Raw genomic sequence first — 20,812 nt, forward strand, 5'->3', positions numbered from 1 at the left:
CTCTCAAAGAAAAAGACTCTTCATATTGTGTAAGTAGGGTAAAGTCTAGATAAATCCGTCAGGTTTTATTGTTTTCTGGTTTGGGAATTTGGATATGTCATCTGTGCTGTTAGAAATGGGTTTTTCTCTCTGTTGTAACTAAGTTTTGGCCCATGGCAGAATCCTTCATGAGTATATTAATTGGTGGCTCTTCCATCTAGCCATTCCAACTATGCTTGTAACTGGGGTATTGTTTTGATAATAAAAGTTCTTTCTTTTTTATTTAACCTGATATTGGTTAATTTGTGTGTCCTGGTTTTACTTTAGGGCTGAGGTTTCCCAGGTGACCTCTTCCCTGTTTTTTCTCTTGTAATACTTGAGTGGTGGCCACGTTTTTTTTTATTTCCCAAAGCCCGGGTATTAGGATTTTGGGGGGAGCTTTTGTACCAAAGTCTGTAGAGATTAGGTTTTGGGGTGCTTTTGCAGACCCCCACTTCTGCATTCATCATGCCAGAGTGGGGAAGAGCCTTGACAGAAGTAAATTTAGTATTCAAAAGAGACGCCCAAGTCTGAAGCCTGCATATATCTACCGAACAAGTAGAGACAGCATCTCCCGCATCCTTCTCCTACCAATATGCCTGGGCATCTGGGGCGATTACCTTTGGTAGATAGAAGACCACCTAATCTGGAGAGCCCACATATAGTGGGGAAAGGGCTAGGGTTGGCCTCAAAGGCCTAATTTCTCCTGGGTTGCTGTGTGAAGAGGCTGACCTTCTTGCTGACAAACCTAAGCAGATGTCCCCTTTGCTATGTGGATTTCTGTTCTCTGCAAACCGTCTGGGGAAACACCCACTCTTCACACAGGGATTTCCAAGGGACACGGGGAATGGTTCTTTTATTGTTCTAAGGGTCAAGTTCTGCCCGGATTCCCCTCCCAGGTTAAATCTGGTGTAATTTGGCCCTGCAAAATAAACCAACGACCTGCTTTAAATCACCAGAAAACAGACTCCAACAACGTTGACTCACCAACTCTATGAAAAGGCAGCATGCGGCAATCAGGAGCCGCTGCTGGGGATACGTGATTTACATGCCTCGATGCAAAGGAACCCAGATGCAAGGGATCCAGAAGGCAAAACACGACCGCAAGGAATATTACAGCGCTGCGAGGAAACCGTCCGGATTTCAAATAAAATGGGGGAGAGGAATCAACTGTGAGGTAATACAGATAGAAGCCAGGTGGCACGTCGGTTCCATGACTCGAGGAGGAACCGTCAAGACGGCTGAGCCTGGAATCAGGAACGAAAAGGGAAATACTTTCCCCAGGGGAACAAGAGGGAGATAGGGCTGGGCTCACTTGCAGGCAGGTATAATTGAGCCCTAATAACGTGTGCATGAGGCGGAAAGGCCGTCAGTGGAAGGACCCGGCATCCTTTGGCGGCGATGCTCCTTTCTGCAAGGCGATCCCTTTCTCAGAAAGAAGCAGATGCTGCAGCAAGTGCAAAACTTCTCTGTGAGAGGAAGGGGTGTTTCCGCAGCATGATGCTTCACCTTCCGTTAAATGTCATGTGCGGCTGGCTTAGCCAAATGCAGTAATTAACTTCCGAACACCAAGCACTGTACTGCAAGGTTCACCTGCTCCAATAAGCGATTACAAGCCACGGCTCCGGCACGGCGAGTGTGCCGAGGAAGAACGCGCTTCCTGGAGAGGGTTTGCTGTTGAGAGCTGGGAAATATTTCCGTGGTTAGCGGTGGAACTAGCACAGTCTGTGGGCAGGGAGAAGTGTGGCCTCCAGGTGGGGCAAAGCCTCCGGGCAGCACGGCACAGCCTTGGAGGCTCTTCCGTAATGCCATCTCTGGCCGTAGCAGGCTGCCCGGGCAGCTAGACAGGCCTGAGCTGGAAAGCTGGATCCCAGATTCGGGTCAGAACTTTTGCAGAGCTCAGAGCTGTTTCGAGCCAGACTTTTGGCGCACTCCCCTCTAGGCACTGGGGCAGCTGCAGAGGGGGATTTACAATGAAACACGCAGTGCCCTGGCATGCTCACCCCAACGACACAGGGCCCCCAGAGCCGGGGCAGTGTGCAGCACCAAGTCCGGGACCTCCTTCCGCGCAGAGGGCAGCCGCTCTAGGTGGGTGTGGGGGAGTCCCTCTGTACAGAGGGCTGTGTGGGAGGAAAAAGAGCAGGGGCGCTCACCTGCTGTAGCCTCAGGAGAGCTGGCAGGAGGTGGCTAGCAGTGTGAGCAGAGGCTGATGGCTGCAGAGGAGCACAGAGCAGCGGCACAGCTGGCCAGAAAAAAGCAGTGCTTTGAAGCAAGAAAGTGTCACTTCTCTCCGGCCGCCGGCTGTGCGGGTCTGAAGCCTTCCAGCCCGTGTTCGTGCTACTGGCTGCCTTGGTGACTGGCAGCTGCCTGCGGGGGAGAGCAGCCAGGGGAAGGAGAGCCTGGGGTGCTCAGGTGGCCGATGGAACTGTGCCCCCCTCACCATGAAGCCTCAAAATGAGTCCAAGGTGGGCTCCGTGAATGTTGATGCGCAACCTTGACTGAGAGCCCTAGGAAGCACTGGGGAGTAATTAGTTCAAATGACTCTGGGGAGTCGTTATTTTGAAATAGCGGCCCCGGAGCATCCACACGACTGCTACTTTGAAATAACTACTTCAAAATTAGAGTTATTCCTTGAGGAAAGCAGGAGTACTGATTTTGAAATAAGCGTCCCGTTCTTTCAAAATAATGGGCTTAGTAGTGTGGATGCTCCTCTTATTAATTCAACCCAAGGGGAAATACGAACAAGAACATAAGATAAATAAAGCCCTAGTGTATACCAGAGCTTACAGAGAGTAATACAAGTACTGGGAGCAGTGCTTTGTTTAGAAAATGCTTTGTTAAAGATGACTCCGCAGTGAGTTTTTGAGGCTGCTTTTTCTCCTTTCCACAGCAGCTAGGGCAACATGAACTTTTATGAGTTAATCTGCTCTTTGGGCATCTGATGAACTTGTGTAGAAACCTGGGAGCTCCCACTGTTTTATCACTGTGGGGGTTTCTTCAAAGCTCCCTCTATTGGTTTTCTTCTGAACGTTCTGCTGTTTCCCTCTTTGGTACTCAATGGGAAACAGGATCCCACAGTGATGGATGGGAAGCATCCCAACCTATGAGCCATGTCGAAAAAAGCCCAACCCTTGAGCGTGCATACCCTGTCTGCAGCATCATTCCTACACCCGGTACACAAGGTCAAAACGACTGCAAGTCAAGACAGACGGACATGCTTCATCGCTCTTCAATCTCTTCAGCAGCATGATCTACGGATGGGGAAGTATCACGATCTCACTGTCACAGAGAATCTCCCTGGGATGCTGTTCTTACAGCTGAAGAACAGCTAAGGCAGCGGTTCCCTGCCACTGGTCCGCGACCCGCTACCTGCCAGGCCACGGTGGCTGTTCGTAGCAGCTCAGCTCTGGCAACCATGGTGGCTGAGGCATGGCAGGAGGCGCCTCCCTGCCTCATCCCTCCTCCGTGCTTAGGAAGATGCACTTGGGGAGTGATGACTCACAAAAGAGGAGGGAGTGCGCGCGCCGCCAATGGCCACACTCCCTGACTGTGTTTTTGCCGGTGGTGGCGCTGAGGCAGCAAAGGGGGCACTTCCCCCTTTCTTCCCCCCACGGTACCGGCGGCCGGCTGGGGGTCTGCATTCCGCCCTATCTACCCATGGGGGCGTGCTGCCAATAACTGCTCCCCTTGCCTCCCTAGGGAGGAAGCCTCGCTCTGGGGAGTGTGGGGCTGGGGTGGGGGCAAAGGGGTGTTGGGTGAGAGTGTGGTGGGATCACGGGGCAAGAGGGTGTTGGCATGGGCTGTAGAGGTCATAGGTTAAAAGGTCAAAGGGCATGGTGTGTAGGGGTGGGGGGGGTCAAAGGATGTTAGGCACTGGGGAGCAAGGGGCTGGGTCAGGTAACATTTTAGTTGCATTTCTGCAACTAAACATCACATTCGTTTTACATAATGAATATGCAAATATGCAGCTACAATGTTATTGGTCTGCCAAAAGCTTGTGAATGGGTTTGTTGGTTCCTGGCATAAAAAAGGTTGGGAACCACCGAGCTAAGGTATTATTCTAATACAGCCCCCACAATGTTCCTCTACAGAGGCAAGAAATAGAAACCACATTATGATAGATCATAACGGGCCAGTTATATCCTTGGGTATACATAAGACATCTATCTATCTTGACAGTCTCATAGGTACCTTGTACAAATGTATGAACTTAACCAAACCTGAAATAACATCTCTAGGGAAGAAAGGTGATTCCGTCTTTGGGGATTGAGATAACGTAGAGACTCTTTAAATGCACCGTAAGTAACTGCTGACTGTAACAGTCCAAAGTCACTATATGCAAAACAACCAGTTGAATTTAAATGGGAGTCTCCAAGGCGTTAGGCTAATGCCATTATTTTCCTTCTCTGCACATGCACACAGTACACAGCCATTTTAAAATGTGTCTAGATAAGACTCCACCGCCTTGTTTCCCGCCTGCATCCCGGTGCATTAGAATTCATTTCTGCATAATATTCAGAGGGGTTCAGAAGGCTAGTACATGTTATATCTACATACGACGAGAGGGAGAAACAGAAGAGAGGGGAGGAGAGGAAAGTCCCACTTCCATTTAACATGCAATCTATTTAAAATTTGCTTGACTACCCTGACTAATTCAGTCCCGTCTAGCAACTTTAATCCTTAAATGGCTATTGTTAAAAAGAAGTTCGTAGTCCCTTAAAAGACAAGAGCAAAAGAAAATGGCTTTGTCATATCTGACTGGTTTGAAAAATATAAAATCCAATTCTGAAGAAGTGCAGATAAGGGGAGAGCTATGGAAGTGCCATCAGCTTAGCAAACACTAAATAATGAACAATGCAGAGACTGCCCGGCGTGATAAAACACTCTATTAGCAGGGCTGGTTTTAAATGAGTGATAATTGTGGCACATTCCCAGGGAAAGGTTATTGAATTTTTATCTGTCGGAAGGGGCCTTTTGACAGGCTAACCAAAGAGTCACCTACGTGGAGTTCTTTCTTTAGTGGAATTCACAGAAGATTTCCTTAACCTCCTCCACCCCTGCTTCCCTACCGCATTGCCTGTATTTACCCTTGGATGGGTATGCCAGAAAAAGTTGCCCATTTTCTATGTATTTATAGTCACATAACATCTATAGTTTCAATCCATGAAAGGTATTAGCACAGGCTGTCTATTAGGCAGTGGGTTCTCAAACTTTTTGGCCTGTGACCCATCCCGCTCAATACAAACCTTTCCGCGGATCACCAGCCAACCACCCGTGATGACAAAATGGGCGCAGGAGTGGGCTGGAGTGGGGGAGTCTGGGCATGAGGGGGATGGAGGAGCCTTTACCTGGCTCTGTGCTCCCTGCTGCTCCCATTGGCTGGAATTCTGGCCAATGGGAGCAGCAGGGAAAGCCTCCAGGTGAGCAGTCTCTTGCGCTTCTGTTCTCCCAGCCAAGAGGAGAGGGAGGGGGAGTGGCAGTGCATGGAGCTGCTTCCTGCCCCCATGAGCTGGATCCAGCCCGCTAGGCTCAGGGCTCACCCCATCACAGTGGGAAGTCCGCACTGGCTCTCCAACCACGTGGGGGAGGGAGGGGCTGGAGTGTCAGCCCAGGCTCACTGCCGCAGGGGTGAGCCCCAAACCCACGGCCCACCTGCAAGACGGTCGTGGACCATGGACCACACTTTGAGAACCACTGCTCTAGGGGAAGGCACCCCAAGAAGGGATATACATGGGGAGGAAGGAGGAGTTGAGGGAGGGGTCTTTCTCTCTCAGACACTTTTGGAAGGAGGAGCTCCAAGTAACAGCTATGGAGGGAGGTGCTGATCACAGCAGGTAAGAAGACAAGCGCCAACATTACACAGCGACAGCATCAAGAAGCTACATCACAGCCTGTTATGGTGGCCCTTTGCCCTGTACTCTTTCCCCTCCTTTTATCTGCTGCTCTCAGTGCTGAACCCCATCTAAAATGAGATTGTAAATTCCTGGGCATAGGGCCCGGCTCCCATTCATTCTGTAAAGCACACGGCCCACGCTTATGGTGCTTGGTTTTGCGGCCCATACTTGGTGCTGCATTAGTAATACCAGGCGTTGAGTGTGACAGCTGAAGTTTCCAGCCCACGTTCCCACATTTGCCTCAAAAGGAGCCGGGGAAAGGCTTTTATTGACTCTCAAAGGTTTCTCTTCTCTTTCTTTTGAGTAGGCAGGCTGCCCTGGGATTTGGCTGTTGATTCAGGTGTCTTACGACTGTCACCTGCCGAGATTCCTAGAGCTGAAGGCCAGAGATTCCTAGAGCTGGACGGGCACATCATTCGTCTGACCTCCGGTGCACCAAAGGCTGCCACCACATCTCAGCAGCCCTACATTGATCCCCACAATGGAAACTGGCCCGCAGTATTACAGCCATAGGAGACTGGACTATTATGCGACATAGGCAGGACATAGGAGGGATTGGGGTGCCCAATGCCCAAAGCCCATGCAACGGGAGGGAAATGATTATGTGAGAGATACTCCGCTAATTCCGGTAAGAGACCTGCACCCAGATGCTGTAGCGGATGGGAAACCCTCCCTCCCAAGATTACCGCTAATGTGACCGGAGGGAAAATTTCTTCCCAACTGTGCAGTTAGCCCATGAACATGTGAGGAAGAGCCAGCCAGCCAAGCCTCGAGAGAGAGAATTCCTCCTGCCTCCTCTGAGTCCTCCCTGTGCATACAGTCAAGCTTGAGTGGGGAAAAAGGAGAGGGCCCATCTTACCTCCACAAGCGGCTGGCGGGAACCCTGCAGCATCTGAAGTAAGCCCCAGGACTGCTGAACCCAACCCCCTGCACAACCTGTGAATGGAGCCTGGTCTATTCTTAAGGGAGGAAGAGGAACCAGCTGCAACTGAATGACCTTTGTCAGCCAAAAAGGACTTGCGAGGGTCTGTCCATATCTGTGTGTCAGACAGGAGCACGAACAGGTGTCTCAGGTCCTGCACAGCGCGACCCCCTACACCAGCTGTACTCTCCACATTGACAACTTCTAAATATTAAGCAAACAACACTCCCCCCTGTGGTGCAATGAGTTGACAACATGCTGGTGACATAGATGAGTCAAAAGATTGCAAGGGCAGGGGATTTTCAAAAGCATTTGTGAGACTGAGGAGAACGTGACCCATTGACTTTCCACAGGATTTGTGATCCTAAGTCACTCCAGCGCTTTTGGAAAATCTCTCTTCAAGAACGAATTTCCTGGGCAAAAGCGGGAGAGTCCGACGAAAAGTCCAGAGTCTCTAGTTCCCCATCCCATGTCATACCGCACTGCCTCCATATTTTCTCAGCAAAGCTTCCATCTTCTCATCAAGGTTTGCATAGGTAATATTTGCGCCAAGCAGGTTTGTCCTCAATCTGGTGGCTAGTCCAGAGAGAGGATAAGAACCTATAACTGCTACTTCCTAGTGGAATTACTGCTGTAGCTCAAGTGAGGGATGTTCACATAGCGCCTATTCCAAAGTGCAAAACAGGGCTGAAGATGGAGCTGCTCAGAATCAGAAGATGACGGTGACTACCAAGCTACCTGATAGCTTAAAATCTGCCTGCTAAGACACAGGGGTACCCGGCACTCTATAAACCTGGCACAGAAATGATGAAGAGGTCTCTATGCACAGAGTAGTACAAAGAATCACAGAGCAGTCTGGTGCATTCCTACAGAATCCACTGGTTTCATGTCTGCAAATATGTGAAAATCAAAGTGACAAAAGCTGAAATTGAAAATGACTCTGGGACGGGGTGGGCAAGATCCGGCCCATGGGCCAAATCCGGCCCACCAGGCCTTTTGATATAGCCCGTGCCCACCCCTGTGGGAGGGAGCAGTGTCAATCAAAGCAGCTAGCTGCTCCGTGTTGCTTTTTGCGCTGCGGGGAGAGGGGAAGGAGGGACAGGCTTCAGCACACTTCCCTCACTCCCAGCTCAATCTCTCAGTTCTATTGGCCAGAAACTTTGCTGGGAGTGGGGACTGTGCAACATAATTTCTCAGCTCCCATTGGCTGGTTTCTGACCATTAGGCGCTGAGAGATTTTGTTAGGGGCAGGAGCAGTGAGCCTTTATCTCCTTCCATGCTTCTGGCAGTGCAGAGAGCCACATATACAGCCAGCCAGCAGTCTGGGGTTGCTGCAGGGAAGCCTGCTCGAGAGAGCTGCTGGCCGGGTGTTGCTTAGGTAACTTCCTCCCCAGAGCCTGCCACTGGCACCCCAGCCCCTCCCTTCTTCCCCCCCCCAACTCCTTCCCAGACCCTGCACCCACCTCCTAAAACCCACCCCCCCGGGCCAAAATCCTCCTGCATCCACACCCCCTCCTGGACCCTGCACCTCAATCCCCTGCCCCAGGTCACAACCAAACCCTCTGTACCCTCCTCTCGCCTGCCCCAGGTCAGAACTCCTCCCACCCAGACCTTCCACCTCTCCTATAGCCCTCCCCCAAGGTCAAAATCCTCTCCTGCACCCATATCCCCCACCAAACCCTGCACCCCAATCCCCTGCCACAGATCACAGCCCCACCCACCCAAACTCCCTCTCAGACCTCACAGCCTCTCCTTCACCCCACTCTCTTATCCTGAGTTCCCTTATGTACCCAACCTCCATCCCAGACCTCAAAACGCCTCCAGAGGGAAGTGTGGCCATTGGCCATTTATCAAAATCTTGGTATGACCCCTCCCCCATCAAAAATTATTGCCTACCCCTGCTCAAGGAACTTGGGTCCGTTTTCCTAATACCAAGAGCTCAGGACCCCTGCCTTTAGCATCTGTCTGGCAGTCTGCCAGAGCTTGAATGTGGAGAGTTTCAGTTTATGACGGGAGACACCTTTATTTAGCTTATTTATTGCCCCATTCTCCTTGTACACTGTGGATAGCAGTATTTAGGTGCTACAGGGATGAATGCAGTGTAAGACTCTACCTAGAATGGAATAAATTGTGGCACAGATAAGTTTTATGGCACCGGTGTTATGTGAATCACTAAAACAGCCAGTTCTGGGTAGTTATAATCCCCCAGGAGTTCACTACCCAGTTGTTTCCAGCCCTTTCAAAGTCAGTCCACAATTTATTTATTTGTTTGCTCGTCTGCCCTGATGGAACATAGGCAGATGCCGTGTCTCACTTCTCCTTTGCATCCTTCCCCAAAAGACTTTCCCCAACGTGCTCTTCCTCGTAGCTTGGCAGGTTTGTAAATACGTTTGACACATACCATCACCTCTGCCCTGTCTCTTCACTTTTTATTTCTCCCAGATAGAGTGCAGTTGGCTGTGTTGACATTCCATTTATGAGTCTTATCCCACCAGGTTTCACGTATGCCCATTAGGTCAATAGACTCCATCGTTTAGTAACATCACTGGACCTCTCTCTTGTTTCAGGCACTCCTTGCATTTGTCTGCCCATGGTTTAATGCACCAACAGAAATTTATTGTAAGGAGGGCATCGCCAAGTAAAATATTGTATTTTGTACTTTTAATGTTCTTCACCAATGTGTGAAACATCCTCTGTGAAGCGGGAATGGTTCCTTTTTATGGTTGGGAAACACTGATAAAAAAATTAAAACCCTCCATTTCAATTTGTGCTCAAAGTAATCAGGATGATTTCATTTTAACAACTTCAACTCACTTCCTTAACAGGTCCAAGGACCATTCTCTGTAATGCTAATCCAGCTCTGGGAATCATCGCTGCAGCTCAGCATTTGCTGTAATTTTTTATGTGGGACATGCAAAAGTATTAGTCTTGCAACCATTTTTCTATGTCATAGCCTGACAGATTTTTTTAACAACCCAGGTATTTAGAACCCAGAGGTCAGATTAAAGCATCTTAAAGTCAGTCATAGTTGGGGCCTAAGGATTTTGGTGCTGACATATTAGTTGATCATACCACCTTAATGATCTTATTACATACCACCTTGATGAGTCCGTTAGATCTCAAGTAAATAAACAGCACCAGGCTGTGTCAAATGCTTAGAGCAGTGGTTCTTGAACAGTTTGGCCCGTGGCCTACCCGGCTCAACGCAAACCTTTCCGCGGACCACCGGCTACTAATGGAAACTTGCCGTTAATTATATAATTACGCCCGAGCCATTTTATTAGTGCTGAAGCTAGAGAGAATGGTTTAATTTAAACAAGAAAGGAAATATTAATCAACATTATTAAACACTTTAACCGTCTCATGTTAATTTACCAAACTTCATTTGAAATAAAGCAAAGTATTGATTTATGTCCAACACTTCTGTAATTCAACTGTCTACCTACAATTTCCTTCTCTTCCTTCCTTGACCTGTTGTCAGGGCTGTTCCCCACTCTGGCACTCCAAGTGCAGAAGATGTGGGCCTGCAAGAGAGCTTCAAAACCTTGCCTCTAAAGGCTCTGGTTACAAAAATTCCCCCCCCCCCCCAGAATCATAATACACAGATTGTGGGGAATCGCTGCCATCATCAAGTGCTTTTATATCCCTAAAAACCAGGGGTGAACATTTGAAATCATCCCCAGGGGTACCCCAAGCTCTTTTGCGTCAAAACATTTTGAAAAAAGAAGAGAGAAAAACAAGCTGCAGTCTTTGGTAGATGACCCGTCAGTCAGAGGCACACGGATACCCATAGACAGATCTTCCGGGACACAAGAATCAAATCATCACTTTAAAAAAAAGTGATTTTTATTACAAAACAAAAGATAAACTTGAGAAAGCGTACTTGGTTGCTAGATGTTACAGGGCAACTAAGGAAAACCAATTAAAACACAGAGAAAAGTCTTTAGGCACAATGCAAGGTAGTAAATGGGGAAGGGAGGCATAGAATCACACAAAGCAGTTCAAACCAAACCACAAAAATCAAGAAAAATTACCCTGAACGTGACTGGATCCACTTTTCCCACCTTTTTACTTACTTCCAATCTTCTCTTTGTTCAGTCCACTCCCATGCTCTGAATTCCTTGGAGGCATGGTAGTTCTGCCTGGGTTTAAATTATTCTGTGTGTCTCAACTCCCGGTCTCTCTCTCCCACACAAAGAAAGCAGGCAGTGAACCTATATCTAATTCAAATTTCAACACTCTATCTCAATTGGTTGTCTGGCCCCCTGGCTGACACTTTTGCTAACTACCTGTGTTTAACCCCTTAGTCACCGGGGGCTGGTCAGCACTCCTCCTGTCATTCCACCTGTGGTGTGGCATTATAGTTAAACAGCTGCTTCACTCCACACTAGAGGCAGCTGCACTTAATACTGCCCTTGCCTTCTGTGCAAGGGTGCTGATTGTGACAGCGCGATGGGGTTCCCCCGTCTCCTGCATCCCGAAATGGCACAAACAGACTGCAGCAGCCGGTGTAATAGAGGAAGTTTATTGCCTCTCCAGGATACAGCACAGCACAGATGTAATCTGGTCACAGAGCTGGGCTAGGATGCCTCAGGCCCCCTTGAGATGGGGGATACTGGGCCCCTAAACTCCAGTCCCTTTCCCTAGGCTGTCTCCTCCATGCTTCCAGCCAGCAACTCACTAACCCTCTTCCAGCCCTGCCCCCCAGCCAGGGCAGCATTCCACCTTCCTTTGTTCCTCTCCATGGGGGGGTGTCTGGCCATACTCATTTGCATAGTGACTCATCCTGTTTTGCTGGGTCGTGGTACCCACGGCAGCCAGTGGGGGTTACCCCAGAGCCAGCAGCATAGAAACCAGCCAGGTACCCCCACTACGTCACACTGATGCATAATGATTGTGAAGCACGTCAGGATCTTAACAGGAGAAGGAGCTAAATAAATGCAAAGCACCGTGACAAATAAGTTGTCACTTTGTAGCTTTCACTGTGAGCACTCTACAGCCATTTACCATGACTCTGCAAAAGGAAGGATGGAATTCCTACCCTCCCGCTCCACAAGAATCTATACTCTTGCTATTTGAGTTAAAGGAGAACCGTCATTAGCATAATAGGTTCTATGACACACACGGGAGCAGTTTTAATACTGGAAGATATACACCCTAGCAAATTCATTATAGTGTTATTTATTAAGAAATAAACCTTCCTTCCATAAGCAATCACAGTAAAAAGAGCTGAAGCAAAATGCAGGACAATGTAGCACTTTAAAGACTAACAGGCTGGTTTATTAGATGATGAGCTTTCGTGGGCCAGACCCACTTCCTCAGATCAAATAGTGGAAGAAAATAGTCACAACCCACGAAAGCTCATCATCTAATAAACCATCTTGTTAGTCTTTAAAGTGCTACATTGTCCTGCATTTTGCTTCAGCTACCCCAGACTAACACGGCTACATTTCTATCAGTAAAAAGAGCTGGTACTATTAAGTCTTTCTGCTATTCAAAGGCTTGTTTAAATGAGATTGTTAGAAAGGGAGCCAATTAACTTTGCTGATGTGCTGAATGTCTTTCAGTCATATAAGGCCAGGCCCTAACTACGGGGGAAGGATGGCTTATGATACGCTATTCCAGCTACATAAAAATTGTAGCTCGAGTTGACGTACCTTAAGCCGAGCTTTGGCACTGTCTTCGCAGTGGGAGTCAATGTGAGGAACTTTCCCATCAATTTCCCTTACTCCTCGCAACAGTGAGGAGTACCGGCGCTGATGGGGGCACCCTTGGGGTTTGATTTAGCGGGTCTTTGCCAGTCCTGCTAAAGGGCATGCCTGAAAATCAATTGCCAGAGTGTCGATCTTTCCGCAAGTGGAGACATGGCCACAAGAAAAGCCACGAGTCAGTGTTTTTCTAGGCAATCATAGTGTGTTTGGGAGAGTGTTGTACCACAAGGCTGGTAACTCAATGACTTTCAACTTCCCAAAGTATAATAATCATCCTGAGATGTACCGTGCACAGCATGTCATTGCAACAATGAAATGGCATAGGGGACGCTATTAGGTCAAAGATGTCATCCTCTGCATAATGGTGAACATTACAGACACAGATCTGTCAGCATCCATCATGTCAGGCCACTCAGCGATGTACAAACAACAGAAATAGGATTGAGTTGCAAAGGGAGCATTATTCCTAGAGCATTTCTTACAGAGCGACTGTATTTTTAGGATAGGTGATTCATTCATTCAGAAAGGAGGAAGCCGTTGCGGAGATCAATTTCTACGTCTGCTGCATAATTGCTGCGGCCAATAACAATAACAATAATAATACTAATAAGAGCAACAATGATCATTTTCCTGGCATTCTTCATTTATAGATCTCCAAGTACTTCACAGATGGCGGAACTATCGCTATCGCCAGAGAACGGAGATGCAGGCAAGTAGAATGATCTGCCCGAGGTTAGGCTGCTGGATATAGAAGCTAGGTCTCTTGATTCCCAGTCCCCCCCACTCTATCCACTGGACCACAATGCAGCTCAGTGTGAGTGGAGTCACCTCCAGTGCAGTAGATTTATCATCTGCCAGCGTAACAATGCCACAGCAATAAGCCTTTTCAATATATAAACCAGATGTCTCTCGTTAACAGAGTATCTCTCAATCATTTTTCTTCCTAAGCAGGTTTTTCAGCCTCAGCTCAATACAGAACAATTTCCCTGCCTCCTGTACTGTAAGCTGGGAAAGCTGAAATGGTTTGAGCGGCTTTCCTTGGAATACCCAGAAGAAATAAGAGGTAATGAAGGCATCTGGGAAAGTGAATGGACAGAATTCTCTTCCTAGGCTATTGCATGTCATGCATCTTTGAGAAAATAAGTAAGTTGCCCTACTTCTCTATTGGAGCCACATGAAATTGTTCTAATGTATCGAATCCCCTAGCTACGCCTTCTTTTATTTAAAACTAAAAAGCGTCCCAATTGCCTGACATGTGAACCAGTCAAAGACATCTCAAGAAGTGGGCTGTGCCCACGAAAGCTCACGATACCATCTACATGTTTTGTTAGGCTATAACAGGGGTGGGCGAACCACAGCTCTTCCAAGAAAGAAGTGCAGCTCCCCTCTGAAAGGGGCATCTCAGGACTCTGAAAGGGGCAATGTGTTTCTGTCTGCATGAGATGCCAGTGCAGACTTCAAAATGGCGCCCTTAAAAGGGCAATGCCTGCTCTGTTCTTAAAAGGGCTGTGGCCAGGCCCTTTTCTTCTTTTTTTTTTTCCCTCGATCAAACGTGGCATCCAGGGCTTTTCCCCCCCCTCAAACAAATGGCAGCTGGGGGTGGGTTTTTTTCCCCCCTTTCAACAACTTTTTTCCCTTAGCTCTTTGTGTTGTATCCACAACTATTTTGGCTCTTCATCTGTATAGGCCACCCCTGGTCTATAAAGTGCTACCAGACCATTTGTTGTTTTTTAAGTTTATCCTGTACAGACTAACTCGGCTACCCCCTGAAGCGTCTGAACCTAGGTAACTCATTAGGTGGCATGGTTTAAAACTTGGGGAATAGGATTGTGCCCGGCCCTGTGTGCATGCACAAGAGAAGGATGGGTGCAAGAGGCCATCTTCACCTGTTGGTTCTGCGCATCGCTCATGCGCACGCCGGTGCTGGTGCCCCGCGATTGTGCAGTGCGGGCTTGTCGGCTTGCTCCCACAAAAGCGAGCAGAGCTGGCACCCTGCACAGGGAAACGCTGTGTCGGAGAGTGGAGCATCTTTGCCTTGTGCGTCTCCTTGAGCCATCAGAGGAATTGTGCCTGCTTAAGACAATTGCCTTCCCAGTTCCACCACAGAAGATGCATCTCCACATGCCCTGTGCTGCTGGGCTGCTCCAGCCTAGGTCTGTGTGAGCTGTAACCCAGCAGAGCCTAAGTCTGAATGTGTATTTTAAAATCCCTTGGATCTAGCCTACATCACCGAGGTGTGGGGAGTCAACGGGCTCTACACTCCCATCTGTGGTCAGATGTGACTCGCAACCAGCAGGTAGAACAGAAGGTTGATTAGTTGACAGGGATACAAGGTAGAATAGACCTGTCGGCACTGAAACCCAGTGCAATCCACCCAGGAGAGAGAAAGGGCCCAGAGCTAAGGGCCCTGGCCCCATCCTTGCACCCCAAGCCAGTGAGACTTACCCACACATCCAGCAGCCCATCTGCCCCCCCAGCCAGCCCCACCGCTAGCTTTTGTTGAGCTTCTTGAGCTAAAAAGTGTCACCTGGTAACACTCCTCCCCACCCACCCCGCTCAGGTCACAGAAAGGATCAGGCCTTGCGTATGTGTAGGGAGGCAAAATTCCCATCCCTGTCTTGCTTTTGGTGCAGTGCCCAGGGAAACACACACACACACACACACACACACACACACACACACACTCACTCTACAGGACAGCCGAAATCACATGCAACATAAAACAAACACAGCGAATATGATCCCTGCTTCGTCACAGCCTCTAAGAGGTTTTCCTCTACAGTTCCATGACCCAGTTATTGGCAGGTTTTATCACCAAAGACCAACGTTTCCATACTGTCAAAAGCCCCGTGCCAGCTACTCACTCTGGGCTGTGGGAAGGTTGGAGAAGGCTGCCTTTGTGCGACCAGCTAACCATTCCAGGCTTTCATGCATGTTGGCCAAGGCCTTCAGGTCACTGACATCACGTAGGATCTCCTGCTGCGGGATTAGTTTATCTCCCAGGTTCCCAATGAGAACTTCTGACTCTTTGCCGAAGGCAGCCCTGAAATGCAAACACGAACCAGGCATGTTAATACAGCACAGTGTCAACCAGTGTGGAGAAGGGTCATCTAGAACATGGGTCTCAGGGTCTCTAGAACCTGCATCTCAGGACCCAAAACCAAGTCACCCGAATGGTTCAAAGGTTCCTGCGGCAGCTCCTTAGCTCTCAGGATTGGCCCAGCTATCACGACGACGGGAGTCCGGGTAGATTAAATTGGAGCCAGGTCACAACTCCACTCATACAAATATGGATCAGTCAGGGTGGTGGGACCAAACCTGAGCAGTACTGCAATCCCAGAGGTTACAACATCTGGGGTAGAGAGCCAAATCTAGCTGCCCCGCAGCCCATGCCACTGTGGGGTGAATGCCAGGCAGCACCCAAACAATTTCCCAGGGAGCAGGACCCAGCCAAAACCACCACAGGGCTCCACTTCCAGACTATTTACTGGGTTGTGACAGGTCATAAACATTTACAAATGGATTGTGAACTCAAAAAGATTGAGAACCACTGATTTGCTCCTTCAAGTCTATTTTTGAGAGCTGCGTCCACTCAAGTTTTAAATAAGGATCTTAAGGACTAGTCGACTAGTTGCTTCCTGCCCCTTGTTGCCTCTGTCAGATAGAGGAAGCAAAGGAGGAGGGAAACGGGGGTACTTCAAAGGGCAGCCCCACACAGCTGAGCCAGGGCTATGCGGGGCTGCCCCTTTGAAACACCGAGGCGGTGTTCAAAGGGCAGCACTGCATAGCTGATCCCCGGTGGCTCAGCTGTGCGGCGCTGCCCTTTGAACTTAGCATCCATGTTTCAAAGGGGCAGCCCTGCACAGCTGAGCCCATGCTCAGCTGTGTGGCGCTGCCCCTTTGAAACACCGAGGTGGCGTTTCAAAGTGGTGCTGTGGAGCCCGGGGTCAGCTGGGGATTCCGCAGCTGACCCCGGCTCCGCACGGCATTGCAAATCAGCAGCACCGCATGGAGCTCAGAGTCCCCTGCTGACCCCAGGCTCCATGCTGTGCTGAGGCTTTGAAATGCATAACGGCCCCCACTGGGGACTCTTGTACATTTCAAAGCTGGCACCCGCGTGCAGCACAGAGTCAGCAGGACTTTCTGCTGGCCCCGGGCTGCACACAGAGTTCTGCATTCCTCCTCTGAGGGACTCTTGTACATTTCAAAGGAGGAATGCAGAAGTGCCTATTGACTAGCTCCATCCGCTACTCGACTAGTCAATTAACCGCAATTTAACATCCCTCGTTTTAAAAGCCCCACATGAAGGAGCTCCTAACAGCTTTGTGTATACTAACCAATCTGGGAGGAACACTTCCATTCTCATAGTTTCCTTTGATATTCTTCCTGATTTACATTCTCTCAATGTCATCCCATTACTCAGTGTTAGTTCCCTAGCATCCACCTAAACTACTCCTGTCCCACCCTTCAGATACATGTACATTGCTTTCCGTGTCTCCCTGCTGTTAGTATTTAAACAAGTTACACCTCTTTAGCTCATTTCATCTTCCCTTATAAAGTCAGTCCCTTCAGCTTCTGAATCATTTTTGCATACATACAAACATCAAATGAAATGTACCACGGAGCTCGATGGCTCAAAAGACCAAGAAGAGGCAAAGCTTTGAAAATTAGACTCTGCATTATTGTACTAGCTCAGATTTAGTATTTGGTGAAAAGGGACAATCAAGAGAAATACGTTTACACAGCATACTGGTTTGTATAAAAGCTTCAGAACACTTCTTCCAAGGGTCATGAGAACATGGATGATGTGAGCATAGGAATAGCCATATCTGGTCAGACCAATGGTCCTTCTAGCTCAGTATCTAGTCTGCCAACAGCATGCTTCAGAGGGAATGCACACCACTGGCCAATTACTGAGTAATCCATCCCCTGTCGGCCAGCCCCAGCTTTTGGCAGTCAGAGCCATAGGGACACCCAGACTACAGGGTTGGATCCCGGACCGTGTTGTCTAATTACCATCAATGGCTCTACTATTCTTCATAAACTTAGCTAATTCTTTTCTGAATCCAGTTACGCTTTTGGACTTTGATATCCACAGGTTGTAGCCTGTCAATGAACTCCACAGTCTGACTGTGCGTTGTGCATAGAAGCACTTCCTTGTGTTTGTTTTAAACCTGCTACCTATTACTTTCCTTTTTCTTCAGGTTTCGTTGTCTTTGGGTTTGTGTCACAATCACCTGCACTCCATTTTAGCCCTCTGCCATGCTCCCCTCCACAAGAGTTGAAAGAACTAGCCCGGCAAGTGTCAAACACTAGATTCCAAAAGTATCTTCCCACATTTACCGGAACAGCCATCGCTAAAGCACTCACACGGGTTGAGACATGCAGGCCAGAAGGGACCATTAAGATCATCAAGTCTGACCTCGTGGGTAATACAAACAAGCGATTTTCAACCACTATTTCCTACCTCTAAACTCAGTAACTCGTGGATGAATGAGAGTGTATCGTATTGAGACATCCAGTCTTGAGACTCTAGGTGATGGTGATCTTATGATATACAGACCTTTATAAACTTAAAAAACAACAAATAGTCTGGTAGCACTTTAAAGTCAAACAAAACATGCAGAAGGTATCATGAGCTTTCGTGGGCCCATGAAAGCTCATGATACCATCGACATGTTTTGTTCGTCTTTAAAGTACTACCAGACTATCTGTTGTTTTTTAAGTTTATCCTGTATAGACTAACTTGGCTACTCCTCTGAATCCCTTTATAAGTTGTTCCAATCTTTAGTTATCTGCACTATTAAAAATGTAATCTTATACCCGGTTTGAACTTTGCTGACTTCCACTTTCAGCCACTAAATTTTACAATGAGAACTCAGGCCATCGAGAATAATATGTAAATAGCGAGGGGAAATAATTCTAATCAGTAGCCTTTTAAACCATGCAAACAGACACACTGCTAGTACCTCAGACTAGATTTGTTTCAATAGCTTCCCTGCATTTTTTTTTAAAAACATCATGCAAAAGAATTTACAATTTTAAACATTTAATTAAAATGTTTTTTGGGAAAACCCTTTATTTGCAGGGATTTTACTTGAGAATGTGAAGAAATATGTGCTTTATCCCTTAAGGTGGTGCTATAGAGCTGTTATCTCTGATCGTATGGCCTGCAAGGAAGTAGCATCTGTTGGTTAATGCTGAGGATTGGGAGGTAAGGACACCTTTGACTCCAGTGGAAATACAACAGGGTTGAATTTGGCTCGTATTTTTCTCTACAGCATGTGACTGATTTTAATCCATCTTGTGGCTGTTTGGAATTGACTAAATCCCTCCAGGCTCTTCCTCATGAAAGGCTGGGCATCGCTAATAGAGTCCTGGAAGTTATTGTAATGGTACTTACATTTACCATATCAGCTGTACTTCCCACACAACACACATTCATGGCTGACAGCGAGAGAACATCAACAAGACTGGTCATAAGGGTTTTATTAATAAGGGTATTATTGTCTCCATCTTTACTTCTTCTATGCCCCCTGTAAACCCAGCATCTGAGCACCTTCCAGTCATTAATATGTTGATCCTCACAACCTCCCCGTGAAGCTGAGAACAGCTACTTCACAGGCTGAGGAACAAGGCAGAGAAAGACTGATTTGCATCAAGTCACACAGGGTGTCTGAGGCACAGCCAGGAGCTGAACTCGTGTCTCCTGAGTCCCAGACTAGTGCCCCAACTTTATTCTCTAGTGTATGCTCCTGCACTTAAATTCTCAAACAGCAAGAGACTATTTCATTCCAGCTCTGCCTTGATCACTGGGACAGATGTTCTTACAACGTCTTCTGGAGTCTACCACATCTTAACAAGGGTTATGACTTGTGGATACCCCTCCACTCCTCCATGGAGTATAATTTGCTGTAATGGCAGGAAGTTGAAATTAGACACATATTTAATGGCGAGGGAGATGAACCAACAATTTACCAAGGCTCAGGGTGGATTCGTCATCACTGCCCATTTTTAAATCAAGATGGGATGTTTTTCTAAAAGCTCTGTTCTGGGAATCATTTTGGGGGAGTTCTGTAGCCCGTGCTGGGCAGGAGGTCAGACAAGTTGATTACAGTGGTCCCTTAAGGCCTTAGAACCTCTGAATCGAATAACATTCCGGTGGCAAAGTAATATGAAGAAAGACTTAATGTATTTGTAGCTTCTTTGAACCAGGTTGAGCAATTGGAAAAAAGGAGCAGAATTAGTACAATTATCACTGTAAAGTTCTTCACAGACCACAGCTTGAGAAATGTTGCATTATGAAACAATAGCCTGCCATTCCCCAGAACAATGATACCAATAGCATTTGTACCCCAAGGATGCCAAAACAGTTTCAACAAAACACAAATCAAAGAACAAAGATTCACTGGCACTTGGTTTGGGGATGACCTGCCTAACTACTGCTTGAATAATACAACCCATCCAAACTCATGTCAATAAAATCGACACCCCACACTATTGCATATTTACGATTTTCAACATGGAGTGAGAACAAATGAATCCCTATCAATGAGATGCTGTTGCTCGATTACTATTGGCATGTGTGAGAAACAGTAATTCATTCTAAGAGAATGGTAGTTTATCTAAAAAATACAGTTTGCTTGTTCCTCAAACATACCTATTTGGCAGCAGAAATCAAAGTTCACAATTCAACATTACATATACACTGAAATCTGCAATGAAGATAACCTCCAACAAACATCTCTATCTTAAAAGATCACATCAGCTTAAAGCCAGGGTGTCCACTATGCTAGCCACTAGCCACATCTGGTTGTTTGAGTGTGGCTAGTTGGCTTGAACAATGTGGCTATTTGGCTGGTTGAGTGTTTTTTTTTTTAAACTTTCATTTAATGCCTGCTCTATGAGGCAACTTACTTTTGCTAGCCTTTTGGATGACTATTTATGGCAGGTTTCACTATCCGCATTAAATGTAATCCCCTGTAATTCCTCCCTCTTTGCATTAATGGAATATTATGTTTGCCCAGCTAAGCACTTAAAAGTAAGAAAATACTAAAGGTAAGACTGACCATGCAACTTTAACTCTGATCCTCTGTGTGTGTTATGACAACATCTTCAGATACTGGAGTACATACTATTTTTCAAACAATACTTTATCCTTCTGAAGTTTAAATATTAACATGTGTCCGGGATACCAGGTGAGCATGAATTTGGGAACTGTTCTGACATATACATTACAAAAGGCCAGAATTAAGGCAGCACATTTC

At 47.4% G+C, this 20,812-nt stretch overlaps 1 protein-coding gene across 1 annotated transcript in view; it reads right to left on the reverse strand.

Moving 5' to 3' along the window:
- Window positions 1-20,812, reverse strand: part of EXOC4 (exocyst complex component 4) — a 626,684-nt gene that overhangs the window by 82,100 nt on the left and 523,772 nt on the right. The window contains exon 14 of the mRNA XM_075925646.1: window positions 15,410-15,588. Within this exon, the coding sequence (XP_075781761.1) occupies window positions 15,410-15,588 (179 nt within the window). The remainder of the gene's footprint in view (window positions 1-15,409; window positions 15,589-20,812) is intronic.

Source organism: Pelodiscus sinensis, chromosome 1, assembly GCF_049634645.1.
Source record: "Pelodiscus sinensis isolate JC-2024 chromosome 1, ASM4963464v1, whole genome shotgun sequence".
NCBI lineage: Eukaryota > Metazoa > Chordata > Testudines > Trionychidae > Pelodiscus > Pelodiscus sinensis.